This window comes from Aythya fuligula, chromosome 2 (genome assembly GCF_009819795.1).
Source record: "Aythya fuligula isolate bAytFul2 chromosome 2, bAytFul2.pri, whole genome shotgun sequence".
NCBI lineage: Eukaryota > Metazoa > Chordata > Aves > Anseriformes > Anatidae > Aythya > Aythya fuligula.
The window spans coordinates 6841803-6863311 of record NC_045560.1 but is presented as its reverse complement, the minus strand read 5'-3'; the positions used below and the strand labels follow the sequence as shown (position 1 = coordinate 6863311).

The 21509-nt window shown below is 40.7% G+C and overlaps 1 protein-coding gene across 4 annotated transcripts in view; it reads left to right on the top strand.

The window, feature by feature from the left end:
* XYLB (xylulokinase) overlaps nt 1-21509 on the top strand; it is an 82228-nt gene that overhangs the window by 23094 nt on the left and 37625 nt on the right. For all 4 annotated transcript variants that reach the window (XM_032183379.1, XM_032183377.1, XM_032183380.1 and 1 more), the window contains 2 exons: nt 1105-1178; nt 2517-2613. In XM_032183379.1, coding sequence (XP_032039270.1) covers nt 1105-1178; nt 2517-2613 — 171 coding nt within the window. The remainder of the gene's footprint in view (nt 1-1104; nt 1179-2516; nt 2614-21509) is intronic.

The window sequence follows — 21509 nt, the reverse complement described above, 5'->3', positions numbered from 1 at the left end:
AGAGGCAGCGGGTAGGGTGAGGCTGGGATAACGAGAGTAACAGGGGTAACAAACAGAGAAAGAAGAGTGGTGAAGAGGAGAAGGTCCTGTCACAGCTGGGAGGTCCCTGAGAAAGCTATTAAAACAGCAAGTTTACCTGAGCACCTCATATGCCAGGTGGCAGCAGGTTCAAGAAGGAAATTCTGGGATATAAATTCCCTGGTAGGGCCTGCAGATCTGTAACCCACAGTGTTCCTTGCTGGCAGGCTTTTAGAATGTTTAATCAAAAAGGTTGTGTGTGCTAAAGCACAGTGCTATTTCTGTGTTTTTTTTTTTTGAGGGGTAATACTCATAGGGCTGCTAGGGCAGCATAGTCTTCTTCCGAAGATCTGAGTCTTACAGGCTGTGCTGACTGCCCTTAGTTTCTTAGCTATTCTTTTCAGTTTTTCTTTTCTCATTTTCTTTTTTATTTTTTTTTGGTCCCCTTTTTTGAATATCTTTTCTGACCAACTTGCCATCAACACAAAGGAAATCTTTTTCTCACTTTTTGTCTAGCTGCCTGCAAAGCGTTACTGTATTTCTTTAGATCTCATCAAAACTATTCAGAGACCGGCTCTGCTTCATGACTCAAAATATCTGATGCTCTCTAATAAACTCATGAAATCTTATCCAGTGCATGAAGTGTTCCACTATTCCTGTACTCTTCTTACTAACTTTCACTTTTTTCATTTTTTTTCTTTCACCCTTGCACATAATTTATTGGAACTATTTCTGAGATGTGTTACATATTATCTTATTACTATATTACTTGCATGTGTGCATGCTTTGGTGGATAAGTGGTTTTTTGTAGACTTGTCTTTTATTATATTATTTGGATTTCTAATGAAGTATTAAAGGCTTTGAGCCAGATATGTTTAAGATCCTCTTTTTTTTTTTTTGTAAACTGAAAGTAATTAAATTTAGTAAGTATCTGGACTGAAATGAATTAAGAAACAAGCTGTGCAGTGTCTCAAATGTCTTTCCAAATATATGACATACATTTATTATCATTTCATCTGTTCTGAAATAAGATTACAACTTTGGGCTAGGAGAAAACATGACACTCTTTAATGTTCCTTGATGCAGGTTTCTACTTTGATGTGATGGAAATTACTCCTGAAGCAGTTGGGATTCACAGATTCAACAGTGACAACCAAAAGGTAGTAATAATCTAGTTAATGTCCAAAAGCTTGAAGGAGTACTCTCAAAGCTCAAAATCTTTGCCATTATCTTTTTTCTTTGAGATGCTTGCTTTTGAATTTCATTGATTGATGCAAGTCCAAGGGATGAGTTACATAAGGTTTGGTTTGTAGCTAGAGAACATCCATAACACAAAGTCTGAACTAGAACTTAAATGTTGTTGGTGTTTTGTTGAAGGAAATATATATATATATATATTTTTTTTTTTTTTACTAGAAAATGTGGATTTAGTAAAGCTAAAGCTATTTTTGAAAAAAGATTACCAAGCTCTCAATAATCTTAAAGCTAAACTTGCATCACTTAGTCCTTGCCTTCTAAATTTTGGACACAGATGAGAATGTGTTGAAACATTGGGCTATAGGATTTCGTCTTTTATCTTGCTCTAAATGTGAGTGCAAAGACCTCATTTGGCTGTCCTGCATGTCTTTGGTTAACCTACAGGCCACATGGTGGTAAGTAAGTAAACACAAGCTCAAGTACAACAGGAATTAAAATAAAAATTATGTTATGAAAAGAAAAGTTCTTTTTATGTTTGTATTTTTCTTTTGAGAAATGGGTGTTGTTTAAATGCCTGGCTTTCTGGGTGGCATTGGAACTCAACAGATGTTTTTAATCAATCACGACTCCCCGTTGATTAGACCTCACTTAGGTGAACAGAGATTGATACTATCTTGTGTTTGCAGTGTAGCACTGGTCTTTTAAACACTTACTGCTTAAATGAATGCTTAGTCACTTCTTGCTGTATTTGTAGTGCATGGAAAAACTGAACTTTTTGTGAAATGTTTTTTGTAGTGGTTTGTAGTTCAGCATTTTCCTAACTCTTTTGCCTTTCTTCTAGTTAACAGAAGGACAGAAAAATGTTATAGATAGCAATTAATGAAAGGATTGTTCTGTCTGCAGACAGAAATGGATTTAAACTTTTGTGACATTGCTTAATGCATTTGAATTTTATCTACTTGTTTAATTTAATGTTTTTGAGATACTGATCTTTGAGCAGCTTTTTGTGCCGAGAAATGCCAAGAGTTTACAACTCACCCAGGCACCTCTTCCCATCCATCCGGCATTGATTTCAAGACTGATGGATTTGCCAACAGCTCTGCAGTTATGGGTTGCGTTTGAGTCTTCAGGTGTGCCTTTTGTATGTGACTGCAGAGCTGGGCCTAGTTGAAAGCTGACTTCAGGGTGAAGACAAGGATAATGAACTATAAATCTGCCTCGTACTTTTAACCTGTCTCCAGCTTGGCATTGTATACTCTGCAAGGTGCTGGTTAACTTAATGTATTCGTTCTTTGATACAGGTTTCAGACTTTCCAAAGGAGGTGGAAATACGAGCCTTGATTGAAGGGCAGTTCATGGCCAAGAGGATTCACGCTGAAAAGCTGGGATATAAAGTCAGTAAGTATGATGAAAAAGCTGCAGAACTAATGGCACTAGAGTTCAAACACAAAGATAGGAGTTCTGACAGTAATGTCAGTATCGTGATTCATGCCCTAACGGATACAGAAAGTGGTATGAATTCTAAACTAGCCTCTTGGAAACATTTTTGACAGTGTGCTGGGGACAAATTTTTGCAGGTGTTAAATTTAGAAGGACTGGTGATTTAACTTTGATTACTTCTTTTCACGTATTCTTGCTATTTCATTGTTACTGAGCTGCATTGTCAATTTTTAAATAAGAGTTTGGATTTTCGATAGCTTGTTAAGTGAAAAGAAGAACAGCCTTCTGCCTGAAGCACAAGACCGTAACTCAGAAAATCTGAAATCTATGTTCAGTTCCTGGACCTGCCATAAAATGGTCACTTACCTCTTTACCACAGTTTTCTGTTAATAAAGCTGAAGCCCTTTCTCTGTCTTGTGATTTAGAAAGTAAGAGATCTTGCTCCCCAGAATTAATAACATAGTTTTTAGCACATTGAAACAGCAAAATAGGCTAGCATTTTACTTAAATAAGTGTGATGTGAAATTCTAGGAAAAAAACAGGAAATTTGGTAAGCTGTTTTGTTGGCATTTTCTGCCAGTATGTCAGCCAGTGGCATCTCAAAAACATTGGATTACCTTTTCTTGATGGCTTTATGAAATCATGTGATTTTACAAAATAAAATGTTGGTCATTTATGTATTTTACCAGCCCATCCTGACCTAATATTTTGAGCAATTTATTTTCTCGAATCTCTTACTTTTATTCATAATCACGAAAGAGAGTGGTTTGTTTGTGAAGAGGGAAGTCCAGGAGCTGCAAGTTAAGAAAATATAGAGACACTGGAACAAATCACAAGGCGTGGCAACACCACCTCATAAATTTACACTGTAAAGATCTTCCTGTTACGTGTTTTCTTATATACTTGAAACAGTATTTAATTGTGGAGGTTATTTATGGAGACAGAGATTCAAATAGATCGTGTTTAAAATAACCATTTATCCTTCATTCCTAGATTCTGCTGTACCAAAAGATTGGCTTATATAGACTAGAAGGCTCATGGCTGAAGAGGATACATTTGTAATTTTTAAGTGGTCAGGGGTTAGACAAACACCAGAGTAGGAGGAGAATGATTTAAGATACCAGGCAAATCTGACACAGAAATAATTGAATTTACAGATAATTTCTACCCATTTAAGCTTAGTAGAACATGTGAAAACCTAACTAGTTTTAGGATGTGGCTTCATAAGCTTTAGAATTGTCTTTATTTTATTTTTTTTTAGTGTTGTAGGTATCTGCAGCAAAAAGGAGATGGGTGTGATTGCATTGTGTTCCTGTAGTTTCCTTGGAACCTTGTATGCTTTTGTTTTGTTTCATCCCAAGGGTCTAGCTATTTGGTAACTAACAGATGAGTTGCTTTAAGAAAGAACTGCTGCATGTAGTGTAGGCTGTATACATCTCCCACTTTTCCTTAGTGGTATCATTTAAATGTCATATTCTGTTGTTTGTGTGGTGATGGCAAGCTTACATCTGCATTTGTTGTGTGACAGCTCTGAAAACAGGGTGTGTTCTGAACGTGTTTCAGGGTACGGATGAGCATTGTGGGAATTACTCTGATATTACCAGACTTTCTGTTGTTTAATAGCAGCTCCTTTTCAGGCTGCTTTTTTGTTTTTAATGTGATTTAAAAGCTTATTTATCTTTTGGATGAAAGATACAGTCAGGACCCTTGTGTTTATTCAATTCCTGTTGGGCTTTGTTTATGCGGGCAATTTATTTTTTCCAGAAATCAAGATTTGCATTCAAAAATGTAAGTACAGCAGCATAAACCATTTGTGTTTTTTTTTTTTTTTAATGTTTGTTGTTTTCACCAGTAAGAGAATACAGTAATAACTGCTCACAAGACCCAGAAAGTTACATGAGGATACTTATTAAATTGATCAGCCACAGAAGATGGAAGTGACATGGTCAGTCACAGCAAGCAATTCCCTGTGGTATCCCAAGGTTTATATGGTACCATCTCAATAGTGCAAATGAGACAGAATCATGGCTGAGAATTTCCCTAGCTCTGGTACCGAGGTGCTGGAAAATCCTTTCTGCAGAGTGATGAACCTGCCTCTCAGTTCCTGGGCCAAACGCACTTTGGCTGACTGTGACCTGGAAGGCAGCAGGTAAGCCAGAAAGCCATATGCGTGGAAGAGAATTCTGTAGAATATATTTCTGTTTGTCAGAGTTCTTGGATATGCACTGTGAACATCAAAAATGTCAGATAATCCCTTAGAATTTATTTTTGGCTAAAGAATGTATTATCTTGCTAGCAGTATTTTAAAACTCCTCGGTCTACCTGGCTCTGCAGGAAGAAGTGCAGTGATGCCAAAATATTATTTCACGTGTAAGGTTTTTCAGCCAGTTTGACGTGTCCGGTACATTATAGATCTTTCACAAATTACAAATCTTAGTATAAAGAAAATTAAAACAGCTCTTCAGCTGCTGTGTTTGTGCTCGGCTGTGGGTGTGTGCACAGGCTTCAGTGCATCTCGTGTGCCAGTAGAGGGCAGGGGATTCTGCCTCATGATTTTTTTTTTTCTTTCAGGCTGGAATGTGTGTGTCAGCCTTGTTCTGGAAATGGCTCAGAGTCACCAGATAATCCTTGAGAGAAAAGTTAGACCTTACATTAATCGTGATTTAAGGGTTTTAAAAGTGTGTGTCACTTTGCTCTAATTGCTCTAATCTTTCTCAATCAGATTTCAGGGGAAATCATTCAGTAACACCCTGTATCCTGTTTTGCTTAAGGGCTGGATAGAGCGTTGTGATCTAGAAACAAACAAGCAAAGTTTGGTCTGTGCCTGTTGTTTACATCCTCTCATTCAGAGATTCATGCAGATAAGGGGAAGGTTTGCTGTTTTGCCTTTATTTTCCTGGATTTTGATTATATCATAAACACCTTCTGTTTTGTCACTTCCTTCTTCTGCTTACAGCCAGCCCGTTTTGAAAGCTAAGCTCACAACTGGAATTCAGATGCTGACTGTGTAAACATGCTTGGTGCGTGGTTTGGGGACCTATTGTAGTAAGGAACATACCCATCCTTTCTGGTCCAAGCCATGGCAACTTTACAGAGAAATGACAGCGTGTGCAGTTTGGTGACACAGGTGATCACAGCAGCTATAAAACTTTCCGTGGCTTAGAGTGATCTGCCAGTATTTGCTTTAATAATCTTCATAATGATCTTTAATAAACTTCAGAGTTGATTCTACTCCTGACCAAGCAGTCCTAAACTTCATGTTGACACTGGCCAGAGAACGTTATGGTGGTCTTTGCTCTCATCCAGTGAAGCTGTCCTGGTGAAGACCAACAAAACATTAATTTTGGGAGCAAAATCTACCCCGCTGGCCACTGGTGGGTGAAGTAAACATTGCCACAGTGTGCGTTGGGTATGCTGAAGGAAGGCAGTACACAAGTAGGTGTTTGGTGGTGTTTACACAAGCAGCCAATAGATACTGCAATGATGTGCTGGTAGTATAGGAACCTTTGTGTTGATGGCAATCTGAGCAGTATGTGCGTGAATGCTGTGTGCTAGAGCTGTAGAACTGCAGCAGCAATGAATAAATCCTGCCTTAGAGGTAGAAAAATAATCTGGGGCAGGGGTGTGTTTGTGTAGAAGCTGCTAGCTTTGGGCATGGCTCTCAGCGTTCACGTTTGGTACCTCTGTTGGTGGGTTCTTAATACTTTTAGGTGCCCGCTGTGCTGTTTGTGTCGTGTTTGTACCTTTAGGAATCTGATTCTGCCACCTAACTATCATCAGCAGGGGGAGATGGATAGAAGGTGCCAAGTTTTACAAGCGAAAGCATTGTCCATAAAATCCCGCGTCTGTGTTTATTATGGAATTTACAGTTTGTTACGTACATAAATCCATCACTTGCAGATAACGTTGGTGCCTTGAATTCTACTGACAGCACTTGGTGCCTGTGTGTTGGCTGGGGTGATGCAGACATGCCTGTGTTTTTGCACTGTTAGAAGAATGAGATGCTTTTTTTTCTTGAAGTGCCATATGTTACTGGTGTTTCGAGTGTGTGAAAATGCATCTTGCTGGTCACGTGTACAATGGGATGCATCCTGACACAAAACAGCAGTCATACAGTGCTAGAAAAATGAGGAAATGTCAGAGCATGCTGGGCCTGACTTTCCAGCAGTCAGAAAATACGCATTCTCACTCCAGAGAGCTCAGTCTAAGATCGCACAAGGGCAAACTCCACGTTCCCCAATTTCCTTTTTTCTTTGGGTGATGTTTTCATCTGATGCTCTTTTCAGCGGGCCGAGGGTAGTAATAACGTGTGCCTCTTTGTCTGCAGGGAGAGCGGTCTAATGGAGCGAGGGGACCTCAGAAAATATCAATTAGTGTAACGTGGAGCTGTTGTGTTTCATTGTTCACCTTGTCAGGTGGAGGCACAGAAGCCCAAAGGTGAGGTGTGAGGCTGTCACTACTCTGCTCCATGATAAGTGGCTCTCGGGTTTGGCAAGGCGAGGTGCCACGGATTTTGGGACCCTCACAGGAATGGCTTCTGTGGTTGGAGTCTCCAATTCTCTTACAAATTACCAGCAGCTTTGGGCTACTTGTTCTATCAGTCTTTGCCTTCACTGCTGACTGTGTTTCTGCTCGAGTTGTAGCAGTGTTTTGGCTGAAATGAGGAACGCGGCGAGTGAAGCCATTTTGTAGTTGCATACAGATTAAATTGATGTTTATGCCCTACGGGATTTAAATTTCTTAGAGAAATCAATACTAAAATGTTGTGTTGGCTTCATGCTTGTCTCTCGATGTTTGCTGCCAAGAGTGCTGATGGGGTTTCAGCAGCACGAGGGTGATGGCTTTTTTAGGGGCCTTTTGCTTCAGCAAGTGAGTGAAAACAATTTAAAAATAATTAGGGGACAGTGCCCTGGATGGGAGGTTGAAATTCTGTGTTTAAAATAATAGGGAATGGTGGTAATGGTCAGATTGGAACATATATGAATAGTGATGGGGCAGAGTGAACTGCTTAATATGTGGTACAAACAAAGTATGTACAAACAAAGTATGTCCACCCCATGCTGGTGGACATGTACATTTGAGGGAGGAGTGTTGGCTCAAAAAGTACTTTCAGATTCATCAAAGGCAGGATATTCCTCCCAGATAAGTCACTGATACTGCTGCAGAGGATATTTGTATTTTCTGCTGAAACTTCTGGCTGAAAAGAATGCCAGCCTGAGATGGGCAATGCCTTGCCAAGAACTTTATTGCAGCTCCTCTTGTTTCCCACAGAGCATCCGACTTGTGTTGCTGTCCTGCAGCTGAACCTTTAGGCACCATCAAGCAAGGCTTGGTTTTAAGAACCAACAAGCAAGGCTTCATTTTAAGCCAGTGATCTGGAGTGAGAGGTTGGTTAGCTCGTTACCAACTCCCTGACCAAGTCTTTTATAAAAAGGGCTCTTTATTATTGCTTGGCTCAGGAGAGTACAGTATTAGCCTAGCTAGTTTGGAAACGGGTTAGATAAAGTGTCTCTGAAGGAAATGACCTAATGTGCTACAAGGAAGTTGCTTACGTGCTCTAGGCTTTTTCATGTCGTGGCTATTGTCTTGCTTTTAGTTGGTTTTATTGTTGCTATACATATACAGGAAACGCAATGAAGACAGAAAATCCGAAGAGTTAATAAAAACGTTGGAAGGGGCACTATCTGTCTTTCTTCCCTGACACAATGATGAAATGTTGTCGTTGTTCGAACAATCACTTTTAATGTTTGGTCAGCAAAAGACCGAGTATTTAAATGGTTCAATTCCTGTACCCTGATGGGGGGAGAGATTGTTTATAACTGTTGCAGTGGATGTACTGGTCAGGCAGTACTCTGAAAAATAGTTAAGCTGTCAGTTGACTGGTTTTGTTAGAGCTTCATGGATCTCTAGAAGCTAGGGATTTGGAGATCAGTTGGGTTATCTAATAAATCACCTTCTATCACTTGTTTTTTGAGGCTGATCTATAGTTCTAAATCCATTTAGATTAGCAAAGGAATGACATGATTGCAGTCCTTAAGTACCTTCTTTGGGAAAGGAAACTTGACAGTATAGGACTCCAGAGCCTTACAGGCAGAAACATTATGGTTCAATAACTGGAAGCTGAAGGTAGGCAAACCTCAAATGACAAGCAAGGTGCGGGTTGTTAACAGAGACTGAAATCAAACGATGCAGCAATTGACAGTGGGGTAGTGGATTCTGAAGCTCTGACAGTTTTAAGAACAAGATGGATTTTTTTTCTAAAAATAGGCATCCTGTTTTTAGTAAAGGGATCACTTATGTTATTGAAGGGTGAGTTTGAAGGATCAGAGTTGTTCATTCCACCTCAGAAATGTGAGTCTGTAGGAGATGCAGTTGTTGGAGGCTCATCTGATTCAGAGCTATCCAAACAATCCTTTGTATTAATCATTTATACCAAATGCTGCTACCACCCTAAGCGATCCCCTGTTTTGATGATCGTTCTGCTTGTAAAATCCTACATTTACCTTTGTTAACACTGAGTCAAATGCTAGATATTTATTATTTTAAATCTCTCTTCCTCTTTAGATCTCTCTTTGTCTTTGTGTTTTCCTTTTTGTTGCTCAAATGTGACAGGCCTGTTAGTGAACTCTAATCAGCTCTTCCAAGCTTCCCTAGACCCTGTCTTTCCTTTTTTTTCTGATTTAAGGTGATTCAGCCTCTCTTGCACATCTCACGTTATGCATCAGCTCTGAGCACTAAGTGTCTCGATGCTTTCAGCTGCATCAAACCCACACTCGAGTTTTTCAGCGTTAACAGGGGTTCTACTAGATAAGTCATTCTTTCCCTACCTACTCTATTTGCCTACACGTACGGTGATTTTTTAGCTATGATTGTGTTTGTTGGATGAGGTTAGGCAAGACAGATTTAACCTGCTTTAAAACAGAGTGGAGCCTACGTTTTTAAAACAGCTTTAAGCATCTAAAGCTTTGGTTCCCTTCAGACTGATTTCTGGAGGGCAGTTACTCAATGCTTATTTAAATGATATCAAGGAAGAAAAATACTCCCTACCCCAATTTCTTGTGTAAGTAAAAACCAAATAAAAATTCCCATTTCTTTGGACAGGTGGAATTTTGCAGTCTACTTGTATATCTAATTCTCTTGAGACATGAAAAGATTAATTTGGGCAGCTTTTCTTTCTTATTTCTGGCAGTGGTTCCTCAGAACCGAGGGTATTCTTTTTCCACCTTTAAACTGTAACGCTTTTTAGCCTGTATATGTTTTGTCTAATCTATGCACGAGAACAGGTATGCATGGTGCACGTGAAGTGACAAGTCTCAGCCCCGGGGCTTTCACAGTGTCGGTTTAGTCCAAGTGTTAATGGTGGCAAAGGATGGGAAGTTCATGAAAATAAGTTCTGAGTGCAGTATTTACTCATGTCAAAGAGAGAACTTTGAAAGTAGGAGCAGAAAGTTTTTTAGCTTTGCACTTAAACACTGAAATTTGGAATCAATGACAAAACTGACCCAAAATACAAAAGGTTGGATGTGTGGAAGAATGGGATTAGAGCATCCATGGAATTAAATCTACTGCTGATATGGTAGGTGACATGAAATTCCTGTTCCCAGTTTCTGGACAGTGATATAATTTCTCTTTGATGTTTGTAAGCCCAGACATGATGGTCTTTTGCAGTGTCCCTTTGCCTCATCAGTGCTATACTTTTCCTAGCTGGAAAATCTAAAGACTAGATAAAAGAGCAAAAAGAAAAAGTTTCCTTGAATCAGAAATTGTCTTTTTCCCGCAACTCTTACGGTGATTGTACAGCATCAGACAGACTTAAAACTAAATCCAGGAGCACCTGCTAAGCATTGTTCATCAGTTACTACCCAAGTAGAGAGTGAGTTTAAAAACAACCTGTTCTCTATCACTAATGTTGGTTTTAAGTATTTTTTTTTTCTATCTGACAGTATTTGAAGCTTAATAAGTTCATATCAAGACATTTCTGGAAGTTGGAAATTTGAAATTGAAAATAGAAGTGTGTGTGTATATATACACACATATATATAAACAGAGGGTGCGTTTGTGACGGTTTTATTTTTGGTAGTGTCTCAAAATGATCTTTGAAGTTTTTTAGAGGATAACTGCTGCATATAAATGCACTTGTTAATCTCTACCAGAAACATTACTGAAGTGAGACTTAACTCTTAGTATTTCACCTCTAGGTGTGCTTATCTCTGCTGATTCTTTTGAAATGCATACTTTTTACAAGTCTCTGGAAGTTTTGATGGAGGAAACTTCAACTCACTCCTGATTGTAGAAATCAGCTAGCATCTTACTGAAATACAAATCTGCGTGCTTTTGTACTTCTCCTTTTGCAGTAACACAAACTGAAAGGAACAGCTGCGTAGGAGTGTGACCAAGCTGAATGCCCTGTCTGGAAAACTCCACTTGAAAGTGCTTGGTATGCACAAACACGTAATAGTGAATTCTTTCTTTTTACATGCCAACAAGATCGTGGAAGGTAACGATGCTAAACAATACAGATGTATTATATATGCAGTATTAAACGCAGGTAATATTTTGGACAACAGATTAACTGACCTGAATGTATATTGGACTTCATTAGCCTAAAGTTGGTAGCCAAAGTTTCAGTGTTTTTAGACAAGTCCTCCATGGGTGATAGAAGCTTTCTTCAGGACGTTCTCATGTCCTGTTTTCAATAGATTAAGATTACTCGTTGTTATGTTTCAAGTATAAGCTTTGTTGGTAGAAGGTTTGGGATCATATTTTGACCCTACTAGGCACTGACCAAAGGACATGTTTCAAAGGACTGCTTCATGCCAAAAGGACAGTCAGCAGATGACTTCCTAAGACAAGAACTAAAGCAGAGAGAGAGAGCGTGGCTGAAAAGAGTACGTTGTTTGTCTTCTAGGCAGATTGTGGAGCTGGTGTTTTCCTCTCCATGAAACCTGTAGTTCTGAGGCTTGCTCTTCATAGCATTCATCACTGTGCACCTGGTGATCTGCTCTTCAAGGCTGCTACAGAGAGGTACCCATGTGCTGAAGGAAGGCTTCTGAAAGCTCTATTTCAACACATCCTTGACCTCTTCCTCAGTTTTTCCAGGGCTGGGTTACTCAGTTACTCAGTTCCTTCCCTCTCCCTTGCTGGTATCTGCTACCTAACAGGTAAATGGCAATATTTATATGTACATAGCAATTTTCATGTATGCATCTCAAGAAGCGGTAATTATGGAAAGCTGGAGGGCACTCAGCATTGTTGCCAATCAGTGATGTATTTCAGGCCTCTCAATGGCTACTTAAAGCATACAAAATAGCAGAAAGTAATGTCATATATTAGCCTGTCTAGTTGCAGCCCTGTAAGTAGCGTTGGAATGAAGGCGGTCACTGGTCACAGAGCTGGAGGGATTTAAAAGGATATTTTTCAAAAGCATTCATCCTCTTCAGTCAAGGTGCTCTTGATCTTTTTCCTCTGTGTTTATTGTGGTCAAAATTGAACTTTTTGTTGTTTTGAAGTAGTTCTAATTATAATGGTAATACAAGTGTACAAGTGGAGAGCTGCTCGAGTAATCTCTTCAAATTAAGTGCACTTCTAGTTAGATGACTTAAGTTTACCTGCAAGTGAACACTTGTGCTTCAGAGAAAGTGATACAAAGCTTTGTATTTCCTACCTAATTTTGTCTGTGAGTGCAAAAGCCTGATACCCACTGAAATGCAGGTGAAAATCTGGAGCCATTGTTTTTGAAGTGTGGCACATTAGAATAAAAAACTGCTGCAGTATCTGTTTGGAAAGGTGGAATTGTCTTTTTAAGTAAATTGGAAGGACTAAGGTTTCTTGTTTATTTTTGCTTTAATCTCCTTTTTTACTTGTGTCTTACAAGTATTAATAAATCCTTTCAACTACAGTCGCTGTTATGAGCTGTAATACAGTCCAGTGCAAGTTTTAAATGTTAGCCAAGCTGTTACTTGCAAGCATAATCACTGCAGGAGTGTTCCTGTTGATATCACTGCTGCCATTTGCATGAATAAAGGTTAATCATGAGAACCAGGAGAGTGCAGGACTATAAACCTAATTTCCAGCACTTCTATATTCTTTGAAAATGAGCCAGGTAGCTCTTCAGAGGCCTTAGCATTTCACCACTTTTTGCTTTAACCAAGGGATTAAACTGATGTAGTGAGCAGTTCTGGTTTAGAGAGGTCTCGGTTTGACTTCTTGCACTTCCCTCCTCCATGCATCCTTTGTTTGCACATCCAACCCTCCAAAATCAGCTGCAGATTCCTGGAGACTGTAAGAGCAAAAATACATTTAGGACTCTTGTTTTCATCAGTAGAATAAAAACACCAAAGTTTCTGTACATATGCTATATATCTGTATCTATCTAAATCTATATAGATTTAGATTTTTAAATAGATTTATTTGTTTAAATTTATATAGATTTAGATAGCTGGTAATCTATATAGCTGGTATTATATAAATAACTTTTCTGTACCGTTTAGAGGCTGGGAAGCAGGGCTGGATACTTACAGAACTTACCTTTTAGTTCCTGTAACTGATGTATTCCTGAAATGAACTCTCCTGTCTGAAAAGCCACTCATGTGCAAGTGACTGCTGCATGTGGAGATGCAGAAAGATGTCTCGTAAAACTAGTGTGGCTTGGATAACTCCTGTGCGTCTGCTGCTTAGGAGCAGTACCACAAATGTGTGGGAAATGTTATCTAACAGTGTATACCTGAGAACTCCGCATAAAAGGCTCAGAGAACAATTATCTAAGTTGAATGCTGTGTTTTAAAAACAGCTTCATCCATTTTCCTGCCATTTTTGTGCTTTTCCTCTGAATAACTCCAATGTATATTAATTAATTGCTTGAAATAATACCAATAAATCTAACAAGGTTTGTCTAAAGCTTGACTGCACAGAGGAAACTTCATGTTTGTTTCAGCAGTGAGAGACGAAAATCATTTACTGAAAATACTAAGAAAGCTAATATTAATTTAGATGGAACTTAATGGAATCTTTAATGGCTTTTTAAAATTGTTTTATTTTCCTTAGATTTTAATTTGAATTAAATCATTACTATTGTTAAATTAGTTAAACACTAAATTAAGAAATGCAAATGAAGTGAGCCCAAAATCCAATGTGGTTATTGTTTTTATTGATGTATGTAGGCTAGTGGTGTGGAACAAATTCCAATTATATCTGATCTGTTATTTGCAGTACAAGTTCCTGACTCTTCATTAAGTGTAATACATCAGATTAAATGCTTTGCTCGATAAGAGCTAGGAAAATACCAGTATTACAGTGAACCTCTTGCTGCTTTTGCCTCTTTGTTTGGCCTGTTAGCACCGTGTATAATGCAGGCTGCAAGGCTTTCTAGCCTGAAGTTTTACAAATCCTGCCCAGCTGTGACCATCAGAGAAATATCAAGGTAAACTTTAGGCAGCCTAGTCACAGGAGGCCCACAAGCAAGGGAGAGTTGCTGAAGGCAACTCCATTACATACACGAGTTCACCTGAATAAATGTTCACTGGCTTCTGCTATGCTAACTTAAAATACTGGTAGCTAGCGAGGAACACGCCAGTTTCAGATGATTTATCTCCCCGTGTGATTAAAACATCCAAAATAAATGAAGCATATTTTCTAGCACCAGAACTGGATCGTTCTGAGTTGTTCTCTATGCTTTGGTGTATATTTTTGAAGATGCTGTATCCTAAACTGACAGAAATCAGCAGAAATCTAGTTAAGGAAGAGGAAAGTCCGGGTGCCATCCCGGGCTAGTCTGCTTTGTGCACAGGCAGGTTACTCATCTGTATAAAAGTTCCTTTTTCATTTTTAAGCAACTGTTTTCTTCAGAATTCATCCGGAGAGGTGAAATGGAGCCAAGTAGTCAAAGCTGCCCTGCGGCAGTCTCACCTGGAGAGAGTGTCACTTTGCACAGCTGGGTATGATTTGTGCCCGTGCCCCTGCATCCATCCTGGGTGAGGAAACCATACAAGTGGGATGCTGACAAAGCAGTGGAGATGCTGAAGCTTACAGCTGTTGCTCTGGTTTCCCTATATAGAGAGACTTCTTTTCCCAGTGTATGAGGCAAGCAGCACTATTGGTTTCATTAGCATCCGTGTGAGTCAGGTTGATACATCTTCAGTCGGTGGTTAAGCTGGCTGTCTCTGGAAGGATAATTGTCAGAGGTGATGTGATGGAGGCTTGTGAGGTGTTTACTGTCTCTTGTTCCCTACATCTTGGTGGATGTAGCTGGACTACCTGTATTGTATTACTTGGCTTTGGGAGATGGGATTCCAGTTTCTCTGAGTTCTGGATCAACCTGCATCCAGAGTCATTGAAGATGGTTCTGTGAAGGCACTGAAGGAGGTTGTAATGTTTAGTCACTGGAATGAATGAAAAAAACGTTTTCCTGCACTATGATGAAGACCAGCATGCCATGGTGCTGCTTCACACATTTGACTGCTCAATAATTGCTACTGTAGAGTTGGCAAAATGCTTCCTTCCTTAGTTTAAACTTTGCTCTCATACCTATTACTTCACAAACCCTTAGAACATGGCTCCAGAACATCACCCTCAAGCATCTCTGTCTGTCGGTCTACTTTATCCGTGCTCCTCCATTCCCTTGGCCGTTGGGGTCCTCATTCTGTGCCTGGTCTAAAAATGAGATCATTCTAGCTCAAAAACCTGCCATACATCACCCTTTGGAGAGGGTGTTGCCTGCTGTTGAGTGCCCGCTTGCAGTGGTGTAGATGAGGAATTCCTGGGCTAGCAACAGAGAGCTTTCCCTGGCAGGAGATGGGCTGTGGTTTTGAGGCTGACAGTGCTTGGGCTTTTCTTCTGGAAGATTTTTGAAAATGCACTTACACAGATGTTTTCGGGTGCTTCTCCCAGATTTGTGAGCCTTTTTACTGTCAGAGGATAACCAGAGTTCCAGAATAATCCTCTGGCCACCTATCACATAGCCATGGCTGGGTGGTTTCAGGGTGGCTGAAGTAATTTGTAGGCTACGATCCAGCCCAGGCAATCAGGCCCAGTGCAGGTGTATGAATAGTGAGGAAAAGTAGTGCTGGATTAGAATATAAATCTTGATCAGGATTATGCTACAGCAACATAATAGGGCACATTTCTGCTCTACAGAGTCACAGAATATCTTGATTTGGAAGGGATCCTCAAGGATCATCAAGTCCAACTCCTGGCTCCACACAAACCACCCAAAACCAGACCCTGTGTCTGAGAGTGGTGTTTCCCTTTCCCTAACACCCAGCCTGACCCTCCCTTGATTCATGGTGTTCCCTTATATCCTATCTCTGGTCACCAGAGTGAAGGAAATATTAATAGGAAACAAACTAGATAAACAAATTCCCCCATTTCAGATAGCTCAGCTGCAGTCTGTGAGCAGTGGTGCCCTTTTACACTCCCAGGGCAGCTCTTACTGCACCGAGGACGAAGCTGTTCTTTGAAATCCAATTCATTGGCCCCTGACTGAGAAGAACTTGCTGCAGGATTTGCTGGGGATTCGCTCACCCCACTGGAAATTGTGACAGGGCTGGAATGAAATGCGAGCGAGAGGAAGGGCCGTGTAACGGTGCAGGCTCATTTGTTTTCACATGAATGCGTTAGAACAAAATCTCACTTTCATGAATCAGCATTTCCCTTGTCAATAACTTTCAATATTAAACAGTAAGGTGACACCGGGTTTACATAAGAGGAAAGGTAAATTAACTTGTGCAACAAAGGATTCCTGAGGGTAAATTGATAGCTCACATCTTGATTCATGGTTCGGCTACAGAACAGGATGGAATAACTGTTTCCTTCCCACCGTGATTAAAATTGTTTTGTAACCAGGAGAGAAAAAAGGCATGTCCAGACCCTTAGAGGACAGCAGCTCATCCTTTACCAAATCCCACACTGGACTGAGAAGTGATTCCCTCCTTCCCTTCTGTGTTTTGTGAAAATTATAATGCTCAGTTTGCCAAGATATGGGGCGTCAGGCAGTGTACTCCCCTTCTTGCCTAGGAAGAAAATAGCTGATGTGTCCTTGTGTGCTGAAATGCCATGTTCTTCTGCAGCCGTGCAGTGTTTCCTCCTCTTCCTCCTCACCAAACCCATTTTGTGTGTCTACAAACTAACCTCTCCCTGACCTTCTAGTGCCACTCATACATGAAAACCCCAAGTGCTTCTGCGTGGCAGGTGTACCAGTTGCCTAATACACTGGATTTGACAAGAAAGAGAAATGTACAAATTTATTAATATTATTAATAATTTTAATAAATAAGCAATGTGAAGTTGTTTTGGAACTTTTTTTTTTTAGTGAAAAGTCTGTCTTTAAAACTTCTGTGATTTGCTATGTTTATTTCTTTTTGTTTGTTTATTTAATTACACAGATGTCCTGCTATTCTGATCTTAGAGGCGGAAATTATTTTACCTTAGGACATACTTGGTTTGTATCCATAAGTATCCATATTTTTATATAAATACAAAAATCCAAATACATAAACATCCTTGACTTGTCATTTTAGTTGCACTTCTTCCCTCATACACAATAGGGTAAGTCTTCTAGACCCCTCCCACCCCCAAAAATTTAAAAAACAAAAACAACAACAACAAAAAAAAAAAACACATTTTTTTGTAACTGACATTACCAGTTCAGGCAGCCAGTCCCAAACTACTTCCATCCGCTTTAAAAGTCCACAGAAAATGGAGAAGGAAACAAACCCAAGAGAAAACAGACTTTCTGCAGGTTCAGTAGTGGTGGAAGTTGCAACTGCTTCTTTACTTGCAGGACAGGTTCTGTGCAGACATGAGCAATGAAAATTTCTTTACCCGTAAATCCCAGCTCTGAGTCAAGAAAGTACCTTTGGAAGAAAGCGTACACTTTTATTTATGGGCTTTATTTCTAGTTCAACTATTTTTTGTATGTAGATTAAACTGCAAAGATTTTCATCCCATTGTCTTGCTTATGCTAGCGATGCTACTTGTGTTTAGGCATGCTCTGAGGTGGTTTCCTGAGCTCCTAGCTTCAATTTTTCTCTTCCTGCTGAGAGCCAGCAAGAAAACTGAGTCGTGTCGTTTGTGACCCAGTGCATGCTTAGCAATTCCTTGCAGAAATCCCTTGAACAGGGATGTAGCTTGGGCCAAATTTCTCAGAATTGAGAACTATTAGTGTAGTGACCTCCAGTGTATTAGTAGCTGTGAATATAAACATTGGGAAAGGTCTTATGATATAATGAGAAAAGGCCAAAGAGGTGAGCTGTGCATCACACTACTTCATCCTATCTGCACTTAATCCTGTTTTACACATTCAGCTCTATCTCCAGGATTATCCTCTGATATGATGATGAGAAGCTCATGCCTGTGACTTGAATAAATCACGTAAGTTGCATGTTAAACAGAGGAATGGTCTGTCAGGAGCCTCATCAAATTCAACAAGGAAAAATGTCAAGTCTTGCACCTGGGGCACACGAACTCCCTGCATCGATAAGAGGCTGGGGGAAAAACTGCTGCAAGGAACCTGGGAGGTCTAGCTAAAAAAGAGCCAACAATGCTTCCTTGGAGCAATGAAGGCTGACAGCTTACGGACTGCATCAACATCACAGCTGGCTATCGAGGGAAGTGAGCTACAGTCTTCTGTTCAACATGTATTATACCACATTTGGAGTACTGCACCCAGTTTTGGGCCACTAAATACAAGAAATGCGTTGATAAAACTGGAGCAACCGCAGGAGAGAGGGCGAGTGAAGTGGTTGAGGGCTAGAGGGAGCTGCCCTGAGCAGAAAAGGCTGGGAAAGCTGGTTTTGTTCAGCCTGGAGAAGAGAAGTCTTCAGGGAGGCTGAGGTGCGTGGCAGAAGAACGTGTGACAACAGCTGAGGGATTCTAACTGGATATGGAAAACAAAATTTTCATAAGGAGGAATAAAAATATAAAGCATTTTATCACTGGCCTCTTGGTAACTGAAGGTCTTGAAGCCTTGTCTCAGAAATGTAACAAGACACAAGGCTAATTTTATGTTGTTCTTTTTCCAAATCAAGTTGGTGTACTGACCTAGTTCTGTCACTCAGCAGCCACAAGCCAACTGGAGCCCTCCACTGCCACCCCATCTCGTTTTGCCTCATTTGGACAGATAGGGCTAATTACAGTAGGTACTCTCTCCAAATTTTTACAGATTAATTTACAGCTTGATGAACAGAGTCAGTGATGGAGATGCAAGCAAGAAAGTGAGGGCTGCTCTGACCTTGTCACTCAGATGGATGAGGGGACACACTGCTCTTTTCCCAGATGACTCCTGAGCTTTGCAGAAAGTCAGTGACATGTTTAATTACTTCTGACAAATAAAGAATGCTTTCTCTTTTAAGCTTTATTGTGTTTTGCCCTTCATGACGGTGGAAAAAGGCAAAACTGCATCTTGACCAGCCGCCCTTTCAGGAGGATGTGATGGAGTGAAAGTCTGGCAGCTGAAGTGCAAACTTCCAGCTCACATCGACTCTTGGTGCTGTCAGGATTAGAAATGGTTGATGCGAGGAAGTGCTCAGGTACCTGCGAGGTCAATGAAGCTTAAACGCGTGCCTAAATAATGTTCTGTTAAGAGATGTTTTCTCAGCAGTCAAGATGTGGTTTACATGCTCCGTGGCATTTGATAACTCTTGTTACACAGAGGAGATTAATTTGAAATTGCATTAGGATGTGGGAAAAAGGTCAAGATTGTTGCAATCTCCAGAACCATGATAAATATAATAAAGGTTGTGAGACTTGTCATAACTTTTAAAACAAACACATCCAGGGGAGGATGGCTATACCTGGAAATTTAGGCATGGTACAGTCAAATGTCTGCAAGATTTGAGGCTGCCCTATTTGCTGACTTATTATTTGTGATGGGGAAAGGAAAAATGTGCGAGGTTTGTTTTCCCAATTAAGAATTCTTTTGGGACCAGCTCTGGTTTGAACTCTTTTTCAGACTCATTCAAAAGGGGCAGAAATTTGAGGGGACGATTTCAAGAATGCTCAACCCTGAAGTGCTTTTACTTGCTGTAATGAAGGTTAACGAGGCTGTCTTGAGTCAGGCCAAAGGACGAGCAAGACAAGGCTCCTCCTTTGCCTGTCTCTAATACACGGGGAAGGCTACAACAGCTATTAACATCCTCCCAGTCTGCAATTCAGCAACATCCTGAGCCTGAGGTGTGTTTTTAATTATTATTTCACGGTTGTTGACAAACTTTTTCCCATGAACTTCTCTAATGGCTTGTTAAAAGCATGTAGATTTCTGGCACCCATAATATCCTGTAGCACTGAGCTCTTCAGCTGAGCTGTGCATTGTGTGAGAAACCCCTGTTTTTTGTGTTGAACGTCTCACCTGATAATTTCATTTGCTCCTCTGTAGGTTTCTACCACGAGAAACAGCGAATAGTTATTCCCTATTGATCTCCTTGAATGCTGTGCTCTCTTGGCCTCCCCCTGTATCCCCTTTTGCCCTTTCTTTAGGTTTTGTTTCCCCCAGGGAACATTTTAACAATTTTACACTTGATTCCTGTGCACCCTTTGCATGGGTACCATCTATCTATTTCTCCTCTTTTATTTATTTTATTTGTTGTTGTGCCTCCCTTGTTGACACCTCATTCTGGGACATGTCTTCAAAAACATCCTGAATTAAGAGCTTCTTCATACACTGCTCTTTAATAGTCTGGGTTACTTTATGAGCATTGTAGGCTCTTGTCTGCTGCCTTTTTTTAATGTGCTCTCTGCTTTTTCTGGTACTCCATTTCATTGAAATAACATTTCTGTTGTGGGTTTTTATCCTATTTATTTATTTTGATTTATTGGCTCTTCCCAGACCAATATACCTAAATACTTCACGGTAACTATTACAAAGGGGTTCCTCAGTAGTAACTTTCTGAACCCATGTCTTTTCTTTCTTCTAGGTTTCTTGAGTAATTGTAGTGCATCTAACATCTATACCATAGCATAAAGCATATATACCATGTAGATACATGAGTGTGATGTTTACCCTAAACCATAAAGGGCTAACTGTAATCTCTCAGTGTTCCTGTATTTTCTGTCCAGGGTAGTCTCTCTGCTCCCTTTGTGTTTGTCATCATTCTGGGCAAGTCTTGTTCTATGATCCCAATGTTGGTGTGATATTCAAACCGGATGGATTCATCCCATGGATAGCAATCCCAAGCAGGAATTCAGGCTGGGCGATGAGTGGATTCAGAGCTGCCCTGCAGAGAAGGACCCAGGGGTGTTGGTGGATGAAAAACTGAATGTGAGCCAGCAACGTGTGCTTGGCCAGCCGGGTCCTGGGCTGCACCGACAGCAGCGTGGGCAGCAGGGCAGGGAGGGGATTGTCCCCCTCTGCTCTGCTCCTGTGAGACCCCACCTGGAGCTCTGGGCCCCAGCACCAGAAGGACAGGGACTTTTGGGGTGAGTCCAGAGGAGGCCACGAGGATGCTCAGAGGCTGGAGCAGCTCTGCTGTGGAGCCAGGCTGAGTGAGTTGGGGTTGTTCAGCCTGGAGAGGAGAAGGCTCCAGGGAGACCTCCCAGCGGCCTGCCAGGGCCTAAAGGGGGCTGCAGGAGAGCTGGGGAGGGACTCTTGGGCAGGGGTGTAGGGGTAGGACAAGAACTAATGGTTTTAAACTGAAAGAGAGTAGGTTTTGAGTAGATACAAAGAAGGAAATTCTTCACTCAGAGGGAGGTGAGGCCCTGCCCCAGGCTGCCCAGAGGAGCTGTGGCTGCCCCATCCGTGGCAGTGCCCAAGGCCAGGCTGGATGGGGCTGGGGGCAGCCTGGGCTGGTGGCAGGGGTCCCTGCCCATGGCAGGGGGTGGCACTGGATGGTCCTTAAGGTCCCTGCCAACCCAGACCATCCCTG